Source organism: Sus scrofa, chromosome 1 (genome assembly GCF_000003025.6).
Source record: "Sus scrofa isolate TJ Tabasco breed Duroc chromosome 1, Sscrofa11.1, whole genome shotgun sequence".
Classification (NCBI taxonomy): Eukaryota; Metazoa; Chordata; class Mammalia; order Artiodactyla; family Suidae; genus Sus; species Sus scrofa.
Genome location: NC_010443.5, coordinates 180,502,668 through 180,529,280, shown reverse-complemented (window position 1 = coordinate 180,529,280; position 26,613 = coordinate 180,502,668). Strand labels below are relative to the sequence as shown.

The 26,613-nt window shown below is 39.1% G+C and overlaps 1 protein-coding gene across 33 annotated transcripts in view; it reads left to right on the top strand.

Moving 5' to 3' along the window:
* The window catches only part of NIN (ninein), a 144,712-nt gene that overhangs the window by 92,700 nt on the left and 25,399 nt on the right, over positions 1–26,613 (top strand). For 21 of the 33 annotated variants that reach the window (XR_002346857.1, XR_002346856.1, XR_002346860.1 and 18 more), the window contains 12 exons: positions 2–176; positions 3,349–3,459; positions 3,844–3,933; positions 6,321–6,459; positions 8,525–8,646; positions 10,329–10,834; positions 12,275–14,419; positions 15,697–15,822; positions 15,931–16,000; positions 18,393–18,608; positions 21,368–21,481; positions 24,880–25,002. Coding sequence is in view for 28 of the 33 variants with exons in the window: in XM_021101639.1 (XP_020957298.1) it covers positions 2–176; positions 3,349–3,459; positions 3,844–3,933; positions 6,321–6,459; positions 8,525–8,646; positions 10,329–10,834; positions 12,275–14,419; positions 15,697–15,822; positions 15,931–16,000; positions 18,393–18,608; positions 21,368–21,481; positions 24,880–25,002 (3,937 nt within the window). In the remaining 5 variants the exon portion in view is untranslated. The remainder of the gene's footprint in view (position 1; positions 177–3,348; positions 3,460–3,843; positions 3,934–6,320; positions 6,460–8,524; positions 8,647–10,328; positions 10,835–12,274; positions 14,420–15,696; positions 15,823–15,930; positions 16,001–18,392; positions 18,609–21,367; positions 21,482–24,879; positions 25,003–26,613) is intronic. The other 12 variants (XR_002346861.1, XM_021101674.1, XM_021101716.1 and 9 more) reach the window with 2 other exon arrangements.

Below are 26,613 nucleotides of genomic sequence, written 5' to 3'. Positions count from 1 at the left end.
GGAAACTGGATGAAGAGTACAAAGAGCGAATAGCAGCCTTAAAGAACGAGCTGCGAAAGGAGAGAGAGCAGATTCTGCAGCAGGTGGGCAAGCAGCGTTTGGAACTTGAACAGGAAATTGAAAAAGCAAAAACAGAAGAAAATTACATCCGGGACCGCCTTGCCCTCTCTTTAAAGGTAATTATCCAATTGGTTCTGTGGTCCGTGTCCCTGCTGGGAATACCACATGGAAAACCACAGGTCTGCCCTGGGTTTCTCGGTCTGCCTGGCTGGGTCATGACCCAGACATGGTAGAGCCCCCACTGGGATCTAGTTTTCAGGGGTGTCCAAGCTTCTGGTTTGCCAACAGCATGTCTTGTTCTTACTCCTTGAAGTTGCACTGGGTTCTCAGGGCTGTTTGGCACTTGGCTGTGGCTCTCTCCCTTCCTTGTGCCCTCCAACTTCCTCATTCTCAGCTGGCTTTATTTCCTGCCACACAGAGGCCATCAGCTTTCTTTCTCTGCTTCCAGATGTATTGTTGCCCTTATCCATTCTCCTCTCCTTCCCTGTGCCTCAGCAGAGGAAGTGATCCTTCCCTTTATTAGACTCTGACACCTGATCATATGGTACAGTGTCGTCTGGAGATGAAGAGTAGTCAGGGTTAGGGGGAGGTCTGGACTCAAGACTGTCTGGTTCCAATCTGGATACCAGTACTTACAGAAAACCTTGATCAAGGTCTCATCATTCTATGCTGTAAGTCATAGAAGCTAAGTCCTCAGTCAACCTCACTTATCAGTTTCTGAGTCCTGTTGATGGTTTGAAATGCTTCTGAGATTTATCCCATCTCTCCATGTCCACAGCTTCTGAATAGATTACTTCATTATGATTTCTCAGCTAACTTATCCGAACCCCCCCTTTGTTTTTTTTTGTTTTTTTTTTTTTTGCATCTATGCAATGTCCATATCGCCACCAGAGTTACTTACTAAAGAACACGGTACCCTTTGTAAAAGCACAACATGGCAGCACTGAAGGGCCTTGAAGAGGGGCCTGTCCTCATACCTTTCTAACCTTGGGTCCTGCCAGCAACTCTCAGTGCCTTGCCACCACCCCTGCTGCACCTGCCAGCAGCTGTCTCAGTTCCTCAATGGGCTTTTAGGTTCCTTCACTGCTTTTTCCAACACTGCAGGCCAAATGACTTTTTTGTTGCTATTACACTTAGTTTTTTTCTTGCCAGAAGATAGCACATTTTCTGTCACCTCACAGATTGTTGTATCCACATCTGTCTTCTCTGCCATGGTCCTGACTGTGTGTTCCCTGTGGTTGGCAACGGAATCTGATTTGTCAGTTTCCAGAGCATCAACAAAGGCCTGATGCACAGGGATTGCTCTTGATTGTTTTAACATCAAATTTAGACATACTTTGAAATATTAGAATTGTAGATTTGGCATTTTGGGAGAAGGTAGTTTTCTGGGAAAAAAAAACACTTCAAGCACATTCTTTTTCAATCCATGTTTCTGTGTGAGGGTGTGAATAAGACTGTATTAAAAATATATTGGGCTCTATATTCTTTTGGCAAAATATACTTCAGAAACAAAATTCTTCCAGTCAGCCTTTAGTATTGGAATAGAAAGTATGTGAAATGACACATCCATGTGGTTTTGTTTTGTTTTTTTAATGTGGGTAAAAAGCTAAAAGGTATTTTATATACAGAGGAAAAAAAGCCATCTTTAGTGTACTTCAGTTGATATTATAAAAACTTAAACATACACATTATAAAAAACATGCATGTGTAGTTTTTACATCTTTAAACAAAAATAAAACTATAAATTACATATTAACCATTGGTATCATCACTAAATGAAAATTATTAGAGTTATTTTACTTTTTATAGTTTTTCTGAGTTCTCTTTTGCTGTCAGATGAATAAAGTATTCGTCAACCAGTTTTCTTTCATTTGACAATCTATTAAAATGTTTTTCATGTCCTTAAATTTTCTGCTGCAATGCCGTTTAACAGAAATATAATGCAAGCCATATATACAATTTCAAATTTTCAAACAGCCATATTAAAAGGTAAAAAGAAAGGAGTTCCCGTTGTGGCTCAGTGGTTAACAAGTCCGACTAGGAACCATGAGGTTGCGGGTTGGGTCCCTGGCCTCGCTCAGTGGGTTAAGGATCCGGCATTGCCGTGAGCTGTGGTGTAGGTCTCAGACGCGGCTCAGATCCCGCGTTGCTGTGGCTCTGGCGTAGGCCTGCAGCTACAGCTCCGATTATACCCCTAGCCTGGGAACCTCCATATGCCGTGGGATTGGTCCAAGAAATGGCAAAAAGACAAAAAAATAAAATAAAAATAAAAATAAACAGGTGAATTTAATCCTAAGTCACTTTATTTAATCTGAGATCTCCAAAAAATTTATCATTTTGACTTGTAATTAATATATTAAAAACATTATTGTACTTTTTACATTTTTGTTCTAACTCTTCAAAGTTAATGAATTTTTTTTTTTTTTTTTTTAAGGGCCACACCTGGGGCATATGGAGGTTCCCAGGCTAGGGGTTGAATCGGAGCTACAGCTGCTGGCCCACACCGTAGCTCACAGCAATGCCAGATCCTTAACCTACTGAATGAGGCCAGAGATCAAACCCTCAACCTCATGTTTCCTAGTTGGATTTGTTTCCGCTATACCATAATGGGAACTCTCATCTGCTGAGTATTTTATACTTAACAGCACATCTCATTTTTTAGTGTATATATTTCAAGTGCTCAATAGCTTCATGTGCCTGCCAGTGGACAGCATGGTTCTGTACAATCAAGAAAAAGAGGGAGTTCCCGTCGTGGCGCAGTGGTTAACGAATCCGACTAGGAACCATGAGGTTGCGGGTTCGGTCCCTGCCCTTGCTCAGTGGGTTAACGATCCGGCGTTGCCGTGAGCTGTGGTGTAGGTTGCAGACGCGGCTTGGATCCCGCGTTGCTGTGGCTCTGGCGTAGGCCGGTGGCTACAGCTCCGATTCAACCCCTAGCCTGGGAACCTCCATAGGCCGCTGGAGCGGCCCAAGAAATAGCAACAGCAAAATACAAAAAAAAAAAAAAAAAGAAAAAGAGGAGGCTTACTTCAATAAAACTTAAATAAAAAATTAAAAAAAAAAAACCAAGCTGAACCGATGGAGTGGGGGAAGAAAAAGAGGAGGCAGACTTTGAGGTTTTAAGATAAATACCAGTCTTTTAATATTCTTTTTTCTGTTTTAATGTACTGAAACTTTCAAGATGAACACATTTTTCTCAATCTAGAGCATTGCTTTATGCATGATATAAAATGGTACAACAGTTTATTTTTTAAATCTGTGCCCACTTAATCCCCCAAATTTCTTCAGGAAAACAGTCGTCTGGAAAACGAGCTTCTGGAAAATGCAGAGAAGTTGGCAGAGTATGAGAATCTGACAAACAAACTTCAGCGAAATTTGGAAAATGTTTTGGCAGAAAAGGTAAATCTGTTTAAATTTGATTTCCTGAGATGTACCCCCAAAGTGTAGTTTACTCAAAAGAGCAGAAACAATGCCACCAAGAAAATTTCTGTTGTGGGATTATCTATGTGACTGAAGGAAGCTTCAGTTTTGCAGGGATATAAGTTAGCAGGTTGAATATAAGGGAAACATTGCCTGGCACTAAGAAACAACCTCTGCTTTAGTTGAGCACATCACTCTAAAATGTTCTCCCCTTCATTCAGTTGATGCTGTTTCTGCTTAAATGTCACATTCCTTTCATACTTAAGAGATTGGGTGAATGCCAGAAACTGGGGCCTTTGGCTTGTTATAGGTCAAAGAAGGACACTTGGGAAAAATGACAACTTTGCCCTTTTCCTTTTCTAGTTTGGTGATCTTGATCCCAGCAGTGCTGAATTCTTTTTGCAAGAAGAAAGGCTGACACAGATGAAAAATGAGTATGAGCAGCAGTGCAGGGTGAGTGGCTGAAGAGAACTTAGTAAGTGGAGGAGTGCCTGGGTTCAAATCCTGCTTTACCTTTTACTAGCTGTGTGTCCATGAGCACCTCCTTTGATCTGTGGGCGTCTCAATTCCTCCCCTATAAAATGGCAAAAATAAGAGTACCCACTGAATAGGGTTATTGCGGAGCATCAGTGAGTAAATATATACGTAAAGTGCTTAGAGCCTGGGACACAGAAAACACTTAACCCAAGTGCTAGCTATTAATATTATTTAGTATCCTGAAATATGAGATAACCATGCAAACTGCATTTAAGTCTGCTTATCTGGGTCAGAAATTGCTAGTAATTAGAGGAAAATAAAGTTTTACTCTAAGAGGAGAAAAATGTGGTCATGTTGATGTGCTTAATTTAAAAACTAGGCTTTCCTGAGTGATCAGTGCAGACCGAATCTGATTTAATTTACTTTTGTCCTGTGGAGATTTTTCCTGAATATATTTCTTACTTTGTTTACAAAATGCAAATTGAGCAGAAACTATTCAAGTCTTTAGGTAGTAAATCATTACAAATTCCTACCAGAGGACACAAAAGCATCCTTACAAATAATAGGAATCTAGGATTTTTTTTTTTTTTTAAGTTACCTCTCTTAAGCTCAGGGATTTGGGATTTTTTTTCCCTTAATCCAGAAAGACTTGTTTATTTTAACAAGGTAAGAATAACTGAGTTCTAACTGCTTTAAACGAACATTGTAATTGTGCAAAAATGAGGGAAAACAATCACCTCCTTGTGAGGTTGCTCATAGCCTGCCTTCTCAGGAAATACATAGGCACTTTTTGAGAAAAGAAATGAAACATCTGTGCCACTCTTACAGGTAAGTTTTGACTTTTAGCTCTAATCAGGTAGAGGTGTTTTCTTATGTTTTTAACTTTTTATCAGTAAAATCTGTTAGCTCTACCTCCAAAAATTCCTCAAATGTGTCCACTTGTTTCTTGGCTGTGCCTGCAGCATGTGGAAGTTCCCCAGTCAGGAATCGAACCCGAGCCACCACAGTGGCAGTGCCAGATCCTTAACCTGCTGCACCACAAGGGAACTCAAACCTCTTAATTTTTTTAATAGTTTTTCATAACCATACAATTCACCCATTTAAGGTGCACAGTTACATCTCTTATAATATATTCACAGAATTGTGCAGCAGTTACCACAGTAAATTTTAGAACATTTTCATCACCTGAAAGGAAAATCCTACTCCACCTAGCTATAATCTCTACAGTGACCTCCAGCCCTAGGCAACTCGTAATCTGCTTGCTGTCTCTTTGGTTTTGCCTATTTTTTACATTTCCCATAAATGAAATTATATAATACATTGTCCTTTGCGACTGGCTACCTTCATTTAGCATAACATTTTCAAGGTTCATCCATGTTGTAGCATGTATCAGTATTTCATTTCTTTTAATTGCTGCATAATATTCCGTTATATAGCTATACCACATTTTATTTGTTCATTGATGACATTTGGGTTGTTTTGAATATTATGAATAACGATGCTATGAATATTTGTGTTCAAGTTTTTGTGTGGAGATATGCTTTAATTTCTCTTTCATTTCATATATACCTAGGAGTGGAATTGCTGGGTCTTAGGATAACTATATGTTTAACCTTTTGAGCAGCTGCCAAATTTTTTCCAAGATAATAGGCACCATTTTACATTCCCACCAGTATAAAAGTTCCAGTATCTCCACATCCTTGCCAATAGTCATTATTGTATGTCTTTTTTTATTTTAGCCATTCTAGTGGATATGAAGTGGTTCTCATTGTGTGTTTGATTTGTGTTTCTCTCATGGCTAATAACATTGAGTATCTTTTCATGTGGTATGTCTTCTTTGGAAAAATGTGTCTTCAGATCCTTTGCTTAATATTTGTTATTTGTCTTTTTATTATTGAGTTGTAGTAGTTCTTTATATATTCTACATACAAGTTCCTTATCAGATATGTAATTTGCAAAAACTTTTCTCCCATTCTGTGGGTTGTCTTTTTACTAGCACAAGAGTTTTATTTGCTTATTGTTTTTTCTTTTTAGGGCTGCACCTGTGGCATATGGAAGTTCTCGGGCTAGGAGTCAAATCAGAGCTGAAGATAAACGCCTACACCACAGCCACAGTAGTGTGGGATCCGAACCACATATGCAACCTACACCACTGCTCATGGCAGCGCAGGATCCTTAACCCACTGAGAGAGGCCAGGGATTGAACCTGAATCCTCATGGATACTAGTCAGGTTCTTAACCTACTGAACCACAATGGGAACTCTAACACAAGAGTTTTTCATTTTGATGATGTACAATTATTTTTTCCTTTTGCTGCTTGTGCTGGCATCACATCTAAGGCTTGTGTTGTTTTTTAACTCCAGCTATTACAAGACCAAGTAGATGAACTCCAGTCTGAACTGGAAGAATATCGTACACAAGGCAAAGTGTTCAGACTTCCCTTGAAGAACTCACTGTCAGAAGAACTTGATATTAACAGTGGTTGCATTGAGCCTGACCAGGGTAAGTCATTCAGACACCATCTTTTCAGAGTCTCTCCCTTTGACTTTTGTTTTTAGAACCATGGTTGAATGTAAAATTGCAAAATGTTGGCAACTCCCCCTCACCAAGAGAAAAGACTTTGGTAATGCTGTTTTATTGAACTGTTTCACTTGTGGTTTGTTGGGTTTTTTTTTGTTTTTTTTTTTTGTCCGTTATGAGAATATTCCCATCTAATTTTGATATGCATCAACAAAGAAATGGAAATATCAAACCACAAGGATATTCGCTTCATTAAAAAAAAAAAAATGCTGGCCACAAGTCTGAGAATCCAGGCCTTGGGAGTATTAGAATTCAGTCACTGAGCTATTGCTGAACCTTTTTAAAAGAGTGCCTAACTGGAATGACAATGTTTTGGAGAGTGAGCCAGCCAGAAACTACAGAATTTGATTTCCTTATGCTTGCTGTGCTAAACGTCTCCAAAATAATAAGATAAATGAGTGCGGGTTGCCTGTGCCTTTGAGGGGGATTTTGAGTAGCAAGGTTGGAAGGCATTGTTGTTTGCCTACATTCATTTTAGCTGTTTTTCTCCCTTTGGATATACTACTTCTTTCCTCCAGTGTATTGAAATTTAATTTCAGAAAGAGTTTATAATAGTAGTTGAGATCTACTAGTAGGTTTCCCCACTTTTACTGGAACAGGAGTACAGGTTCTTATAAGGGTTGGTTAGTCCAGAATAAATGAGGGGTTGGGGAGGGGACAGGAAGAGGCTTGAACATCTCTCCTCTGATTCTGAGTCTGCACTCTATAGTCTTACTGTGGTATAAGGATGGAGCCCAACTGATCTGATATATCTCAGAGGCTTTCCTGAGCTTTTCCGTAGATGACCAAGTGTTGGGAGTTCTCCTCATGGGTGCATGAGGCTGTGCCATCTTGGGGTGGTTTATACCCCAGGTATCACTTCTCAGTTGGAGATATGCCCTAATATGTGAAGAGAAAGCCCAAAGCCAGACTGTCAGTTCCAGATGCTAGACTCTTTCTGGCATCTGCCTATGAACCTCTACACTAAAAACTCTTTTGAGTCCTCTGCCTTGAGAAATTTCTCTGTGGCATTAGATGTAATCATTTTGTTTGGGTACTAGCTCAGCCCTCAGCTTACGCTTTGCATTTCAGTGTCTTTCCCAGTCATCATCACGGGCAGTTGCAGAGGTGAACTCATAGGAATGAGTTGAGAGTTGTCCACCCAAACTGCTTATATCTAAGTCCCTAACCTCTGCCCTATTTAACAATTTTAGCTGATAATTGAGGATGAGGCCCCACCTGCACTATAGGAAATTAATATTATAATACTCAGTCTTCTGTAATGTTGAGTGGTGGGTTGGATATCTCGATGCACAAAGTTAACACCTCAAGGCATAGCAAGTACGCTGGAAGTTCATTCTCCTGCCAGGTTGCCCCTCTGCTAGTTTATTGCTCTGTATTTGTTGGATGAAATAGAAGCTTAGTTGGTTTGACCAAACTATCTTTCTGTTCAGCATTTTTGTTAGGAGGATTGTTTAAGCAACAATTTCCACATCTACTTCCATCTACTGTTTTATGGGATTCTATTAAGCTTTGGTACTCTGCCTGTACATGAAAGAATCTGTTTGCCTTCATTTTTTCTTATTTTCCTAGTGCTTGAGAACAAGAGACTTCTCTTGGCTTCTGTTGTTTCCTAGTAGATCTCATCGGTATGAGTTTAGGGTAAAATTATTCCTTTTTTTTTTTTGCTTTTTAGGGCTGCACCCATGCACATGGAAGTTCCCAGGCTAGGGGGTGAATCAGAGCTTCACCTGCCAGCCACAGCCACACCAGATCTGAGCCACATCTGCCTATGCCACAGCTCATGGCACCACCTGATCCTTAACCCACTGAGCAAGGCCAGGGATCTAACCAGCATCCAGATGGATACTAGTCAGATTTGTTACCACTGAGCCACACAGGAACCTCTAAAATGATTCCTTAATTAAACTGGATGTCCTCCCTCTGATGCCAGTTGTGTTATTGAAAGAACCTGCTCGCAAGGTCAACAGATCCCATGTGTTTTCAGGGCTTGGTTCTGAAGAATGCAATCCATTGAATATGAGTATCGAGGCAGAGCTGGTCATCGAACAGATGAAAGAACAACATCACAGGGACTTGGGTCACCTAAGATTGGAGCTTGAAGATAAAGTAAGACCTTTTCAATCCTGTTTTCTAATTTCTCTGAGCTCTGACAAGCTTTTACATGTAGGACATACTCAATTCTTTTTGTTTTTTTTTTTTTTTTTTGTCTTTTTGCCTTTTCTAGGGCCACTCTTGTGCAGCATATGGAGGTTCCCAGGCTAGGGGTTGAATCAGAGCTGTAACCGCCGGCCTACACCAGAGCCACAGCAACTCGGGATCCAAGCCGCGTCTGCGACCTACACCATAGCTCATGGCAACGCTGGATCCTTAACCCACTGAGCAAGAGCAGGGATCAAACCTGAAACCTCGTGGTTCCTAGTCGGATTCATTAACCACTACATCATGACGGGAACTCCTCAATTCTTTTTTCTCAAAGTATAGCACTTTTTATACGTTTCCTCTTGTGTCTTGGTGGCTACCAGGAACTCATTTCCTCAAGATGGTTTCATAGGCCAAGGGTGAGGCTTTTTCCTCATAGGAGAAAGTTTCTTAAAAATGTAGTATCTGGGAGTTCCCATCATGGCGCAGTGGTTAACGAATCCGACTAGGAACCATGAGGTTGCGGGTTCGGTCCCTGCCCTTGTTCAGTGGGTTAACGATCCGGCGTTGCCACGAGCTGTGGTGTAGGTTGCAGACGCGGCTCAGATCCTGTGTTGCTGTGGCTCTGGTGTAGGCCGGTGGCTACAGCTCCGATTCAACCCCTAGCCTGGGAACCTCCATATGCCGCGGGAGCGGCCCAAGAAATAGCAACCATAACAACAACAACAACAACAACAAAGACAAAAAAAAAAAAAAATGTAGTATCTTCAGTCCTAGCAAGCATGAAACTTGAAGGCCGTTACATTACTTCCAACTCATTAAAAATAATCTTAATAAAACCAAAAAAGCCCTTTAATATAGCATTACCTCCTAAATTAGGTATAAGTTCTAAAGCCTTCAAATCCCGTCACCATGTTGCTTCAGCTTATACTTGCAGTCTTCATTTTTTATCATTCCTTTGAGTTACCTCAGCCTCCAGCCAAACCAGGTAGTTTGCTGTTCTTGAACAAACTTTCCTCTTTTGCTTATGCTATTACATAGTATGTTATTATTTCTTTCCACGTCTTCAGTCTAGTTACCCTTCAGAGTTTACATCAAATCCTACTCCTTGCATTCCTGAATTCTCCCAACCAAATATGATTTACCACTCATTTGAATCCCCAGATTACACTGTAGCTATTTTTCCTATGCCGTTTATATGTTTTTTTCTGACTTGTCATATACATTCTTGTATTTGTTATAACTATGCCTAGAGTAGTTTTTCTTTAATGACAAGGACTATGTCTTACTCAAATTTGTGTCCTCACAAGGCCTACAGAGTACCTGACAGGTATTAAATAAATATTTGAATGTAATTAAGGAGAAGACCCTAAGTCTGCAGGGGGAAAGGATGCCTACAAAGACAGATGGTATCCATGTGAAGGTTTATTCAGTTTGAATAGAGCTGCTCAGAAGCTAATAAAATTGAACCAAGTTAAAAAGGAAATCAAACCATGCATGACTTAAAATTATCTTACTTAATGTGTTTTTGAATTGTTCCTCTAAAAGAAAATGGGAAAACTGAGGAATGTCTTGTAGGAAAAAAGTACTTAATGCCCCCATGGCCTTGAGTTGAATAATATTGTGAGGGTTTCACTTTCTGACTTTAGGTGCACCATTATGAAAAACAGCTAGATGAAACCAAGCTTGCCTGTAAAAAGGAGCAGGAGAACATGAAGCAAAAGTATGAGAATGAAGTGCACATCTTGGAAGAACAAATAAACGACCTTAAAAGTGAAATTGCAGAACTTCAGGGCCAGACAATGGTACTCAAGGAGACACAACATACAACTATCTGTAGACATGAGGAGGAGAAAAAACAATTGCAAATGAAGTGGGAGGAGGAAAAGGCTCTCCTACAGGAGGAGCTGAGGCTGAAACACGAGCTGGAGCTCAAGGCTAAGCTGGAGCAGGTGGAAGAAAGCTTTAATGGAGAGAGGGAAAAACTCATTCAAAATGGGACCTGGACAGATGAGAAGGTGAGAAACTTGACTCAGGAACTAGAACAAGTTCACCAGGAACAACTGAAAAGCCTGGTGGAGAAGCACAATCTTGAGAAAAAGGAATTGCAAAAAGAGCTCTTGGAAAAATACCAAAGCGAACTACAAGAGGGAAGGTAAGAAAATGGGGGAAATGGAGCAACCTGGGGCACTGTTCCTCGGGGCACCAGAAGTTCCAGTTGATTAAGGAGACTGTGAAATATCAGAAGACATAATAGCCCATTGGTTTACTAGATTCTTTTGTAGTTTTTCAACCTGTTTTGCCATTGTTTAGATATTAGCCTACCTTGGGGTTATTGAAACTTTTTTTTATTTTTATTTTTTTTTTTTAAAGGCTGCACCTGTGGCTTACAAAAGTTCTCAGGCTAGGGGTCAAATTGGAGCCACAGCCGCTCCCCTACACCACAACCAAAGCAGCTCAGGATCCGAGCTGCATCTGCGGCCTACACCACAGCTCACGGCAAGGCCGGATCCTTAACCCACTAGGTGAGGCCAGGGATCAAACCTGCATCCTCATGTCGAATTTGTTTCCACTGCACCACAGTGGGAACTCCTTTTTTTTTTTTTTAAGAGGAAATTATTTTTTATATCAGGCTTGTACATTTTAAGGTTTCAGATGATGAGATTTCTGCAAACATGATTTCTTCCTAGTCCAGTCCTGTTGTTTCCTGAGAAAGGCCATATATAAGCTAGATTCTGGGCAGAGTTACATTTCCTCCCAGAGTTATGAAACTCCATTTTGTGCTAACTTTCTTCACTTGAAATCTCAAGTACTTTTGAGAGCTTTGGTGCTTCATACTTTAACTTGGTGCTACTTTATTAAATAAGAAGTAAAACATAATGAATTGGCTAATATATGTGGTTTATATGACTATGTCCACCAATATGTACTTAATTAAAATTAAAGAATTTTATGTATTCCCAAGTTAGGGTTTAGGCTAATATGTACTTGAGCATTTTGTTATTATTATTATTAGGGCCGCACCCACAGCATATAAAAATTCCCAGGTTAGGCATTGAATCAGAGCTACAGCTGCTGGCCTGTGCCACAGCCACAGCAACACAGATCTGAGCCGTATCTGTGACCTACACCATAGTTCATGGCAGCACTGGATTCTTAACCCACTAAGTGGGGCCAGGGATCAAACCCACATCCTCAAGGATATACTAGTTGGGTTCGTTTCCACTGAGCCACAAAGGGAATTCCTGCACTTGAGCATTTAATGTGACATATCAGTCTAAGTTATTGGCTAAAAATCCATAAACAAATACATCTAGGAGTATGCCAAAAAGTTTGATATCTAAATTTTTGTTTTAAATGCAGAGAGAGGTAAGTAACTCTTTTAATTAATTATGACTGCCAGTATTGGCTCTCAGAAATGAGATCCATTCTCAGTATAAATGAATCACATAGCAGTAAACAAAGAAGTCCATTTTTAGAACATATTTAAATTGTTTACTTAGCTGCTTCTTCAGTGCATATGGGGAAATGGTTTTTTGTTTTGCTTCTGGAGTTGATGGCAGTTTCAGTAATGCTGTATGTTGACCACATTTAGGGAAAAAATGGAAACTGAGTGTAATAGAAGAACCTCTCAGATAGAAGCCCAGTTTCAGGCTGATTGTCAGAAAGTCACTGAGAGATGTGAAAATGCCCTGCGAAGTCTGGAGGGGTACTACCGCCAAGAGCTGAAAGAGCTCCTGGAACAACAACATGAGGAGAGATCCCAATGGGAGTTTGAGAAGGACGAGCTCACTCAGGAGTGTGCAGAAGCCCAGGAGCAGCTTAAAGTGGCTCTCCAAAGAGAGAAAGCAGCTTCTCTGGTCCTGACCCAGGAGAGAGAGATGCTAGAGAAAACATACAAAGAACATCTGAACAGCATGGTTGTTGAGAGAGAGCGGCTACTCAAAGACCTAGAAGATCTAAGAAGTGTGTCTGAAAATCAGCAAAGTCTACTGTCCAACCAGATACTTGAGCTAAAGAGCAGTCATGAAAGAGAGCTAAAAGCCCATGAGCAGGTCCTGTGCCAGGCAGGTGCCTCCAAGCAGCAGGCCAGCCAGAGGCTTGAAAGGCTAGAAATGGAACGTGACCAGGAGAGGCAGGAAATGATGTCCAAGCTTCTGGCCATGGAGAGCATCCACAAAGCCACCTGTGAGAAAGCAGAACAAGAAAGGGCTCAGATGAGCGTAGAAATCTCCAGGCTCCAGAATAAAATTAAGGAAATGGAGCAGGTGGCATCCCCTCCCTCCAGGCTTCAGAATGGCTGCCAGGCAATGGAAGGGGAGGAGGCAGAAGGAAGTGGAGCCATGTCCCTGCTCCAGCAAGGAGAGCAGCTGTTAGAGGAGAATGGAGATGTCCTCTTAAGCCTGCAAAGAGCTCATGAACGAGCAGTGAAGGAAAATGTGAAAATGGCTGCTGAAATTTCTAGGTTGCAACAGAGGCTGCAGAAATTAGAGCCAGAGTCAATAATGTCTACTTGTTTAGATGAGCCAACTACTGGGTTTTTTCAAAATTCTGTGGAACAAACAGAGCCAATTTTACTGCACAACCAAGTAAGCCACGTAGAAGGTGGGACCATGAAGCACGTCCCAAGTGACCAGCAAGGCAGTGAAATCCAGGACCTAGAAAGTACAGAGACGAGCTCTGGTCAGAGACAGGAGGTCAGAATAGAGGAGTCAGAAGCATCAATAGAGAGTTTTTCTGAGCTCGAAAATAGCGAGGAGACCAGGACTGAGACCTGGGAACTGAAGAATCAGATTAGCGAGCTTCAGAAACAGCTAATGACCTTACGTGCAGACTGTGATCGAGCTTCTGAAAAGAAACAGGACCTACTTTTTGATGTTTCTGTGCTAAAGAAGAAATTAAAGATGCTTGAAAGACTCCCTGAAGCTTCTCCCAGGTATAAATTGTTATATGAAGATGCCAGCAGAGAAAATGAGTGTCTTCAGGAAGAGCTGAGAGTGATAGAGACACGCTATGATGAAGCACTAGAAAATAACAAAGAACTCACTTCAGAAATGTTCAGATTACAGGATGAGCTTAAGAAAGTTGAAGAAGTGACTGAAACATTCCTTAGCCTGGAAAAGAGTTATGATGAGGTCAAAAGAGAAAATGAGGAACTGCACATTCTGGTTTTAAGACTTCAAGGCAAGATTGAGAAGCTGCAAGAAAGAGCAGTGCTGCAGTGTGACTGCTTTTCCGTATGGGAAACCCGTTTAGATAACCTGGAAGTCTTACCTGATGAAAAGGTCCTTGAACTCGATCAGACACTGAAGGAGCATGGGCCAAAGCTTATGAATGTGCACCACTTTATAGAAGAACATTATCAAGAAAACCAGGGCCTTGAGCAGGAGAATACGCAGCTCTTAGAAAAAGTAAAAGCACACGAAATTGCCTGGCTACATGGAACACTCCATATGCATCAAGAAAAGCCTGGAGTACAGAACCAAGTTATCCTGGAAGAAAACACTGCTCTCCTCAGCCTTCAAGACAAACATTTTCAGCGCCAGGCCACAATCGCAGAGTTAGAACTAGAGAAAAAAAAGCTGCAGGAGCTGACTAGAAAGTTGAGGGAAAGAGTCACTGCTTTAGTTAAGCAAAAAGATGTACTTGCTCAAGGAGAAAAGGAGGAAGAGCTGAAGGCAATGATGCATGACTTGCAAATCACGTGCAGTGAGATGCAGCAAAAAGTTGAGCTTCTGAGGTAACGTATGTACCTTCTAAACTTCACGGAATCCCACAGAGCACCTCACCAAATCTAACTTCTGCTGCTTGCTGTGCTAGAGAAACTAACTTGCTAGTCTTCAAGAAGAGAGCAAAACTTTAGACTTCCCTCTGCTTCTGTGTCATATTAACAAATAGAATAACCCTGCCTAGGAGGCATTCCCTTCCTCTGTAGGAAATAAATGTTGTTCACTTAGGGTGTGAGAGTTCATAATGGAGAGTGATTGTTGTTTAACCATGTGCATCATCAGTGTATGTCAAGTCTTTAACTCTTTTCTAGCAGTTCATTTGGAGGGGTAGAATTTTTTTTTTTTTTTGGTTAAATGTTATTTTCCTCATTTTGATGAAACACATTATATGAGAATGAATGCCTTTTGTATATTATTAACTCACTTGGCAGATATGAACTCTTTTTTTATACTAATACAGGAAAATGTGTTTTGTGGCTTAGAGTTTTTTCACTTACATATCAGCTAAAGTACATGCTGATATTCTGTAAACAGTGGAAATTTATCTGAGAATATATAACTTTATTGAGGACCTATCAGGTTCTATTAAATGTGCTTGAGGAATAAAGACAAAAATGATACTAATTTGAACCATTGCTCACTTGACCTTTAAAATATGGTTGAAATATAGGCTTCTAACAAATTTGGGTCAGAAAACCCCATGAAAATATTACAGCATGTCTGAAATATCTTAATGATATGAAAAAGAAAACCAAAAGAATTCTGGGTATAGTTTTTCTTATTTCAGATCATTTTTAGTTCTAAAAATCATAATGAGATGAAAAATATTGCATTAGTTATTTCATTGTAGCCCTTTCATTCACATAGTGAATTTTCTTTCTCCAGGTACCCAGGGCTTAAAACTAAAGCTCATACAGCTTAGTAACATGGCTTTTGTCTTTGAGGAGCAGGCAGCATGTGGGACTGAAATAAAGTTATTTGCTCAGAGCAGTATGCTTGCCATTGAGAAAGCCAGCCAGCAGGATGGGCACTGAGTCTCCATTTCTGTCTCCAGGCTCAAGTGTTTTGGTCGTAATTGCCTAATGTCTCTAGTGAAATTCTTACTTCCCCAAAGAAATGAGTCAATATGTCATAGCTTGATTTCAAAGTACCTAGAGACTGCTAAGTTAGACTTTTCTTCTTAACTGGCATGGAATACTTGTTTAATTGGAAGTTACTAGAAAGTATTTTCTGAAGATGCCGGATGACTGCCTTTTAACTATTTAAAAAAAAAATCTCTGTACTTCAGATATGAATCTGAGAAGCTTCAAGAGGAAAATTCTATTTTGAGAAATGAAATTACTACTCTAAATGAAGAAGACAGCATTTCTAACCTGCAATTAGGAAAATTAAATGGATCTCAGGAAGAAATACGGTGAGACATATACTTAAATGTTCTTAAGACATTTTTGCAAGGACTAAAACTATTTTACTTCAACTTTTAAAGCCTGACGCATAAGCTATATTTTCATTGTCTCTTTAGCCAAAAAATAGAAACCGTAAAACAAGAAAAAGCTGCAGTTCAGAAGATAGTTGAAAGTTTAAAGAAACAGGTAAGGAGAGAATATTTCCCAATATTTCCTGATTCTAAAATTTTCTTTTTTGTATTTGAAATTTATAGCACAAGCCACTGGAAATGAAGACAATAATAGTAAGTTTATAGATTCTGATTTTCAAAATGAAATTCACCTCATGTTAATTCTTTTTTTTTTTTTTTTTTTTTTTTTTGTCTTTTTAGGACCACACCCATGGCATATGGAGGTTCCCAGGTTAGGGGTCCAATTGGAGCTGTAGATGCTGGCCTGCACCAGAACCACAGCAATGTGGGATCCAAGCTGAGTCTGACATAGACCACAGCTCACAGCAACGCCAGATCCTTAACCCACTCTTCGAGGCCAGGGATCGAACCTGCATCCTCATGGATGCTAGTTGGTTCATTAACTGCTGAGCCATGAAGGAAACTCTGACCTCATGGTAATTCTAAACTAGTTTCTTTTTTTGTGAGAATAGGTAAATATTTTTGCGGAAAAAAAAAAAAAACTGTTTCTTTTTTTTTGAATCTAATGATGTATAATTTCTAGACTCTCAGGGCTTAATACAAGCTTTATATTCAGTGGGAGTGGAAGGATGATACTTCTAAAACTGAACCTATGCAATACTAGCTCTCGTGTGGTTTTTTTATTTTTTTTTTGTTGTCTTTTTTGTCTTTTCTAGGGCCACACCCACGGCATATAGAGGTTCCCAGGCTAAGGGTCTAATTGGAGCTGTAGCCACCGGCAAACACCACAGCCATAGCAACGTGAGGTCTGAGCCGCACCTGCAACCTGTATCACAGCTCACTGTAATGCCGGATCTCCAACCCATTGAGTGAGGCCAGGGATCAAACTCGCAGCCTCATGGTTCCTAGTTGGATTCATTAACCACTGAGCCACGATGGGAACTGTTCATGTGGTTTTGATTAATGTTACTTAGCTCCTTAATTTTTCCTCACCATGATTAAAAGCAGAAAGTTGAGAATAGAATTATAGATATATAAAATTAGTTAGTTGGTATATAGTTTCACAGAATTATGATTTCTTTAGTTAGCTTGCACCCTTCAATGTCCAGTTTGTATAACTTCAACAACACGCAATTGTGCGGGGGAAGGCCATTTGAGAATTTGTCTGAAACAGTCAAGAGAGAAGGACATCCTGAGAAAAGAGTATTTCTGGCACTTGAAATAGACAAGGTGTTAACATCCAAAATATATTTTGTACTCTTACAAACCAGTAGCAAAACTTGGCTAAAAAATGGATAAATGATATGAATGGTCAAGTCTGGAAAAAAGAGAACATATAAAAAGTGGCTAGCCTCCTTAGTAATTAGGAAAGGGCAACATTAAATGAGTTTCTTTTTTTCACCTATCAGATTAGCAAAAAATAAAGATTGATCTTATCTTGCATTAAAAAGGGAATGAGGAAATGAATATACTCATACATTGTTGGTAAGACTATAGGTTGGTAGCACTGTGGGGAAGACATTTGGGGGATATCACTCAAAACAGTAACGTATATGCACACCTTCTAACCCAGCAAGCCCCACTTCTTAAAAAAAATCCTAAATACAGAGTGCTACCATGTGCAAATGATTTTTCCAAAAGGTTGTTTTGTTTCTTTATAATAAAGAATAATGACAGACCTATATGGCTCTCAGTATGGGAATGGATAAATGCAGTATGGAATGTCTCAATACATGAAATATTCTACAGCCACTAAAAAAATATAGTATGTTTTTGAATATACTGATTTGGAAAGATAAGAGTCTGTTGTAAGATAGTAGGGAGTTCCCCTGGCTCAGGGGGTTAAGAACCCAACTAGTATCCTTGAGGAGGCAGATTTAATCCTTGGCCTCTGTCAGTGGATTAAGAATCCAGCATTGCCGTGAGCTGCGGTGTAGTGTAGGTCTCAGATGTGGATCAGATACCGCATTGCCGTGGCTGTGGCCGGCAGCTGCAGCTCCAATTTGACTCCTCACCTGGGAACTTCAATATGCCGCAGGCGAGACCCTAAAAAGCAAAAAATAAAAAAGTCTGTATGATATTGTAAGTGGAAAAAGCAGACTATCCAAACATCTAAAATGAGACAAATCTTTGTTATAAAGAAGAACAAAACTGTATATGGATTTTGTAAATGCATAGAAAATAATCTGGAGGGATACATATCCAGCCACTTCCATGGTGGCCACTCCTGTGTGGTTGGACAGAGTGTCTGTCACTTCCTTAATACACTTCTGAATTAACTGACCTTGTAATAATGAGTGTGTATTATTTCTACTATTAGATGTGTGTGTCGTATGTGTATAATTTTATCTCCGCAGAGAGGGAAAAAAAATAGTCTCTACATATTTTTTTTTTTTTTAGCAGAAGTAGGATAACTTGTTTTAAAAACTTATTTCAATTTTAATTAGATTTCAGAATTAAAAACCAAAAACCAACAGTTGGATCTGGAAAATACAGAGCTTAGCCAAAAGAATTCTCAAAATCAGAAAGAACTGCAAGAACTTAAGCAACGTCTGGCAGAAATGCTATGCCAGAAAGATAAAGAGCCAGGACACAGTACATATGAGGAATGGGAACAAGAAAAATCTAATCTGGAAGAAGAACTGGAACACTGTAAAGTGAAGGTATAGTCTACAGCCTTTTTGGAGGCACTCCCCCCCCCCAAATAAAATAAATGCTTATATTTAATTTCTTTACATAAAGTCTTAATAATTAAAACAATGTGGTACTGGCACATGACTAGGCAGATAAGTGGAATTGAAAGTGTAGAATTAGACCCAAATACAAATGGAAACTTGGTGTATAACAAAGGTAGCATCTCAAATCTTGGGTAAAGATGGACTTTTTATTTTATTATTTTATTATTTTTTATTTTTTTTATTTTATTATCATTATTATTTTTTTTTTTTTTGCTATTTCTTGGGCCGCTCCCGCGGCATATGGAGGTTCCCAGGCTAGGGGTCAAATCGGAGCTGTAGCCACCGGCCTACGCCAGAGCCACAGCAACGCTGGATCCGAGCCACGTCTGCGACCTACACCACAGCTCACGGCAACGCCGGATTGTTAACCCACTGAGCAACGGCAGGGACCGAACCCGCAACCTCATGGTTCCTAATCGGATTCGTTAACCACTGCGCCACGATGGGAACTCCCAAGATGGACTTTTTAATAAATGGTGCCTGGACAATTGGTAGACATTTAGAAATAGATAAAATTAGATCCATATTTTATACCATATATAAGGGTAAACTCTAATTGGATTAAGAGTCTAAATGTAAAACATACATGTACTAGAAGAAAATGAGCAAATATGTCTTTAGCCTTGGTGTAGAGAGAGGCTGTGTAACTTTGACTCATAAACTAGAGACAAAAAGAGAACTGATGAAATTTTTAAAGAATTTTTTTTTTGCATTGCCAAAAAACCCCCCAAAAAGCCATAAACAAAGTCAAAAAACAACTCAGAGGAGTTCCTGTCGTGGCTCAGTGGGTTAAGAACCCGACTAGTATCCATGAGGTTGTGGTTTCAATACCTAGCCTTGCTCAGTGGGTTAAGGATCTGGTGTTGCCGTGAGCTGTGGTATAGGTTGAAGACAGCTTGGATCTCACAGTATTGTGGCTGTGGTGTAGGCTGGCACCTGCAGCTCTGATTCGACCTCTAGCCCGGGAACTTTTATATGCCACAGGTACAGCCCTAAAAACAAAACAAAACAAAACAACTTACAAATTGGGAGAAAATATTTATGTCGTATACCACAAAGAGTGGGGCTAATATCCCTACTGTAAAGAACTTTTAAAAAATCAAAGTACTTACGACCAAAATCTGATAACAAAATAGGAAAAATAGATGAACAAAAAAATTCACACACACGAGATAAAAGTGACCCTCAAAACTATGAAAAAAAGTTCAAAAATTATTCATAATTAGAGAAATGAAAATAAAACAACACATATATCATTTTTCTCCTATGAGATTAGAAACAATTTAAAAATGTTCAACATATTGTATTGGCAAGGCTTTGGGAAAACAGGCCCTTTCATACATTGCTGGTAGGGATATAAACTGCTATTGTTCTTCCAGAAGGAAATTTGGCAATACCTAACAAAATTACGTTATGTCCTTAACCTTTTGTCCCAGCAATTTGACTTCTAGGAATTTACCCTAAAGATGCTCCTCCAAAAATATGAAAATGCATATGCATAGATTGGTTATTCAATGCAGCATTGTTTGTAACTGTAAAATACCGGAAACAACCTAGATGCTCATACAAAGGACAGTTGTTGGATAAGTGTGTGTGGTGGGTATAGCCACTCCATGGAGTAATATACAGTTTTTTTTTTTTAAAAAAAGGAGAACGGATGAATGAGAAAGATCTTTACTGATATGAAATGATTTCTAGGACACACTGTTATGTGGAAAAAAGAAAAGCACAAAAGAGTATCTAAGGGTATCTCTAGTATGTCTCTGTCCATGTAAGAAAGAAGGGACATTAGACAGTACACACAAACTATGTAAAGGAAATACAGGAATCTGTGTACAAAATTCCTGTGGACTGGAATTTGAGATATTAGTATAAACTCACATTTCTAAATATAGACAGATACAGAGATGTAGATGTGTGTATGTGGATGGAGTGCCCAGATCTTGGTTTGAAGCCAAGATTCTTCTATAAGAGGAACTAGGGATCCTTGGAAAAAGGATTGATTCCAAGGCTGGGGCAAGGTCCATACAAGATGAATCTGGAACATCTCATGGTTACCAGAAAGAAAAAGGTGGACCCCAAAAGATGGGGCGTGTCAAAAGGACACAGGGCACACAGCCTGAAGAAGCTCTTAATGGCCAAAGCTGGAATAATTTGATGAACAGAATAGAGTATAAAATAAATAAAAAATATAGAATAAAATAAATATCTATAGGTCCATACCATTATAAAACACTGAATAAGTAAATAAGGAGGGAGAAATAAAAGCTCTTCCTTACAATAGAATTCCAATTAATAAATATAGAAAGAAGGAAATAGGAAGTCTTCATTAGGCAAACATCAGAGTAATAATTGTAGACAAAATTCCCTGATACACTAAAATTAAGCCTAAGGAAAAACACAATTTGGATGGTCTCAAAGCATCTCCCCCAAGAGAAAGATAATAACTTTACAGTGAGAAATCCACAAAAACAAACTTAGAAATCATGTTCATGCCATTTCAGTGGAAACTCTTTTAAAAGATAGTTTTGGTTAGTTCCATTGAGTATAGGACAAATGGTCATGAAACAGTGTGTCATTGAATCTGTACTAGTGTTTCCTTAATGCTGCCTTTTGTGAAACTATTAAGTGTCCCCAGACTAAATGAATATGTGTATTATTTGAATTTTTAATTTTTTTCTTAGTCCTCCACTCTCGTGTCTTCTCTGGAGGCAGAACTTTCTGAAGTTAAAATACAGACTCATATTGTAGAACAGGAAAACCTCCTTCTCAAAGATGAACTGGAGAAAATGAAACAAGTAAGACAGTGGGCTGCTTAGGTGGGGGCAGGGGTGGGAGTGGGAGAGGGTGATCATAGAATAATAGGTACTTGACGGTCTGTCTTTTCTAGCCACCAAATGTTCGTTATACTGGCTCCTGTTATCTAGCTTATTGGTTAGTAAAGTTGAGGGCCTGCAGTGCAAATGTACTTATGAGGGGTTCTATAGCTAATTCTCTAAATGTTGTTCTAGTTATGTAACTTACATTATGTTGTAAACTGACTTTCTTAGTATAAGTGAATCACAACCTCTTTAAGAAATTTGTTGTTCTGCTTCCTCCCAGCTAGGTGTTAGATATAAGTTTGTCTAAAAAGATGGTGACTTCCTTGCTCACAACTTTAATAACTATTCACCCAGATTTATTAGACACAGAAGAAACTGGTCCCTCATCATCGCTTTTTCTCATAATGAGTCTGAGGCATCCATCTTGGGCAGCAGAGTAGATTCTGGAGCATTATCAGGGATGCAGTCTCACCCATGAATTTGTGAAATGAGATATGTATTGCACAGTTTTAAAGACCTAATTTTAAGTATAAAAGGGGTTCACCTTAAAGTTATATTCTGAATGTTGTCCAATTTTATTATTTATTAACTTTTCAGTGAGTACAGGAATCTCTCAGTTTTTTGAGCAATCCTGATTTATAATAGAATTTAGTTCCATTTTATTTGCTTTACCAAAGGATTACTTTAATATGATATTCTTATAAAATTCTCTCTTTGTCTATTTAGCCTATGAGCATAAAGGTATCCTTCTCTGAATGCTGAAATAGAGTCTCTCCCACTGAATGTGTTGTGTTTCTATTGATCCCTAATTGACTCCTGTTAAGTCTCGATTTCCTAATAGGATTGTAAGACTCTCAGGGGGTTTGTCTCTCTCACAGTGCCTAATACAGTACTGGTACCCAATAAGTGCTTTATAAGAACCTTTCCAAGTCACATGCTACTATACCAAGTATATCTGAGCTCTTGTAGCAGAAGCTGTCTGTCCATATAAACATTCCAGAAGTTAAAAGGCCCTTCTGTGGTATATAACTATTCCACAGCTGTAATTACCAAATTTATCCTAGGTAACTTGGGCATGCTTTTCTCCTCTACCTTTTTCTGTCTTTCGTTCAGCCTTTCAGATGATAATGATGGGTTCCAAATCCATATCATGGGAAATGTGCACTTTGTGATTTTGCCAGGCTAGGAATCAGAAGACAAGGAGCAGAGTTGGGAGTAAAAATAGCGTGATGAGGGAGGACGTGATTTGGCACATCTGTGTTGCATATATTCTAGAAGCACTGATATGAACAGTGAGATGGAAAAACAGCGAGCACTGTCTGCCTTTGTTTAGATCATAGGAGTAGGATGGTGTCAACCCACCGTTGATGCCATACAGCTTGGACCTAGAATGCGTGTGCTTCTCTGTATGCCATTATTTCTCCTTCACAAAACCCTTGTACTTGTATTATCTGTTGCACTGAAGAGAAACACGAATAGCATCAGCAGCAGTCACATGCCAGTCAGTAGACACCCAAAATGGTACCAGGCTTTGTGAGGGTCTGGGGATAGGAAGGCAAGGTAGTGAGCAAAGAGTGTTTTATTAAACCGTAGCCCAAGTGCTCTACAATACATTGTCCTATGTCCTTCTGACTTGTTTGGATTTTTAAATTATGCTAATTTGCTGCCAGTTGGAGACAAAATTCAATCCTTAAAGTCTATTTTGTCCCACTATCTCTAAAGCTAAATGTAAAAGAACCTAAGGTAGAAATTTGAAAGATGGTCATAAAATCACAATGATAGCAAATAATTAAGAATTTGAAAACTGGCATTTCCATTGGGGCTCAGCAGGTTAAGAACCCAAATTGTATCCATGAGGATGCTGGTTTGAACCCTGGCCTCGCTCAGTGGGTTAAGGATCTGGTGTTGCCGTGGCTGTGGTGTAGGCCTGCAGCTGCAGCTCCAATTTGACTCCTAGCCTGGAAACTTCATATGCCACAGGTACAGCCCTAAAAAGGAAAAAGAAAACCAAGTGAAATGGAGGGAAATCGAAAATATGTGAACTGGAGTTCCTGTTGTGGCTCATCAGAAATGAATCCGACTAGTAAACATGAGGTCGTAGGTTCGATCCCTGGCCTCGCTCAGTGGGTTAAGGATCCGGTGTTGCTGAGAGCTGTGGTGTATGTTGCAGACGCAGCTTGGATCCTGCTTTGCTTTGGCTGTGGTGTAGGCCTGCAGCTACAGCTCCAATTCAACCCCTAGCCTGGGAACCTCCATATGCAGCAGGTATGGCTCTAAAAAGCAGAAAAAAAAAAAAAAAAGAGAGAGAGAGAGAGAGAAAGAAAATATATAAACTATGGGAAAGGGTTAAGAAGTGTAAGAAATAGTCAGTTTCTTTAAAACAGCGGTTGTGGTGGGATAGGATTGTTCCCCCACTCCTAGACATTTAGCAATATCTGAGGACATTTTTGGTTTTCAAATCCAATGTATCGGGGCAGGGGGTAGGCAGGTGCTACTGGAATCTAACAGGTAATGCGAGAGATGCTGCTAACTAGTCTACAGTGCATAGGACAGCCCCCTACAACAAGGGATTACCTGGCCCAAAATGTCAGTAGTGCTAAGGTTGATGATGAAAAGGAGAGTCTTTGATTTGTCTTGATTCCATCAAGTGGAGATGAAAAATCCAGTGTGTCCATACTAGGAACATTTTACTAAGTCAGTCAATTTAGGCATCTTGGAAAGGGAAGGGGTACATGGGACCAGCTGAAAAACACTGATTGATTTATCTTTGAACTTGCCCTTGTATTGATACATTATACTTGGTTGATAGCAATTCCACAGTCTTGACTGAGATTTCCAAAGGTTTTTTTTTTTTTTTTTTCTAGTTAAAAAAGCATAAGGAGGAGTCCCTGTGTGATTCAGCAGGTTAAGGATCTGGCATTGTCACTGCTGCTGCTAGGGTTGCTGCTGTGGCTTGGGTTCAGTCCCTGGCCCAGGAACTTCCACATGCCATGGATATGGCCAAAAATTTAAATTTAAAAAAAAAAAAAAAAGCATGAGGAAAATGTTTTGTGCCATATGTTATGTAAGTTAAATTGATGATGAAATGGTAATATGTTATTTATTTTGTCTTGAAGGTAAAACAGAAAGCTAGGACCATTACTTAATAATGTCCGGTTGATTTTGTCCTAGCAGACATTTCGACAGTCAATTGGATAATGGGGAGAAGTCAGCAAGGAATCTCTTGTTTAAAGTTAATTCCCCTAGATTTCATATGTCCTCAGAAATATCTACAGATACGGAACTAGCAGCAGCCATGAAAATGTCCTGTTTATAAACACCTCTTTATAAATACATCATGAGATATGATGGGTGGGCTTGTTTATCTCTTACAGCTGCACAGATGTCCTGATCTCTCTGACTTCCAGCAAAAAGTTTCTAGTGTTCTAAGCTACAATGAAAAACTGCTTAAAGAAAAGGAAGCACTAAGTGAAGAATTAAATATCTGTGTTGATAAGGTAGTGAAAATAAGACTTTTTACCATCATTGTACAATATGTGCCACAAAGAGCATTTGTTTCTTTGATGCACAGTGTCACATGGGCCTATCATGTTAGCCTAAAAGTCTCCTGGAACAGCATTTCAGCTGGCATTGTGTGACCTTAGAGCTCCTGAAGCCATGCTTTTTTTTTCTTTTATTGAAGTATAGTCGATTTACAATATTGTATTAGTTTCAGGTATACAGCAAAGTGATTTTGTTATATGTATGTTTCTAAGAGTTTTGTGCTGTCCTGTCTTATGTTTTACATCTTTAAGCCATTTTTAGTTTATTTTTGTGTTTATACTTTTTTCCCATTCTTTTCCATTATAGGTTATTGTAAGACATTGAGTGTAGTTCCCTGTGCTATACAATAGGAGCCTGTTGGTTATCTATTTTATATACAGTATAGTATCCCAAACTCCTAATTCATCCCTCCCTCCTTTCCGTTTGGAAACTGTGGGTTTGTTTTCTATGTCTGTGAGTGTGTTTCTGTTTTTGTGAATAAATTCATTTGTACTATTTTTTAGATTCCACATAAAAGTTATGTAATATTTGTCTTTGAATGACTTCACTTAGTATGATAATCTCTAGGTCCATCCACGTTGCTGCAAATGGCATTATTTCGTTCTCTTTTATGGTTGAATAATATTCCATTGTATATGTATACCACATCTTCTTTATCCATTCATCTGTCGATGGACATTTAGGTTGCTTCCATGTCTTGGCTATTATAAATAGTGCTGCAGTGAACATTAGGGTGCATGTATCTTTTCGAAATAGGGTTTTCACCTTTTCTGGATATATACTGAGGAGTGGGATTGCTGGATTGTATGTTAACTCTGTTTTTAGTTTTTTAAGAAATCTCCATAATATTCTTCACAGTGGCTGCACCAATTTACATTCCCACCAACAGTGTAGGAGGGTTCCCTTTTCTCCACACTGTCCCCAGCATTTATTATTTATAGACTTTGTAATGATAGCCATTCTGACTAGTGTCAGGTCATACTCCACTGTAGTTTTGATTTGCATTTCTCTAATAATTAGTGATATTGAGCATCTTTTCATGTCCCTGTTGGCCATCTGTATGTCTTCTTTGGAGACATGTCTATTTAGGTCTTAAGCCTATTTTTTGATTGGATTTTTTTTTTTTTTATGTTGAGCTGTTTGTGTAAATTGGAAATTAATCCCTTGTGGGTCGCAGCATTTGTGCATAATTTTCTCCCCGTCTGTAGGTTGTCCTTTTGTATTGTTTAGTTTCCTTTGCTGTGCAAATGTTTATAAGTTTGATTAGGTCTCATTTGTTTATTTTTGCTTTTATTTCTTCTGCCTTGGGAAACTGACCTAAGAAAGTACTGGTACAGTTTATCTCAGAGAATGTTTTGCCTTTGTTCTTTTCTAAGAGTTTTGTGTTGTGCTGTCTTATGTTTTACATCTTTAAGCCATTTTTAGTTTATTTTTGTTTATGATGTGTGAGGGAGTGTTCTAACTTCATTGATTTATATATGGCTGTTCAGCTTTCCCAATACCATTTGTGGAAGAAACTGTCTTTTATCTATTATGTATTCTTGCCTCCTTTGTTGAAGATTAAA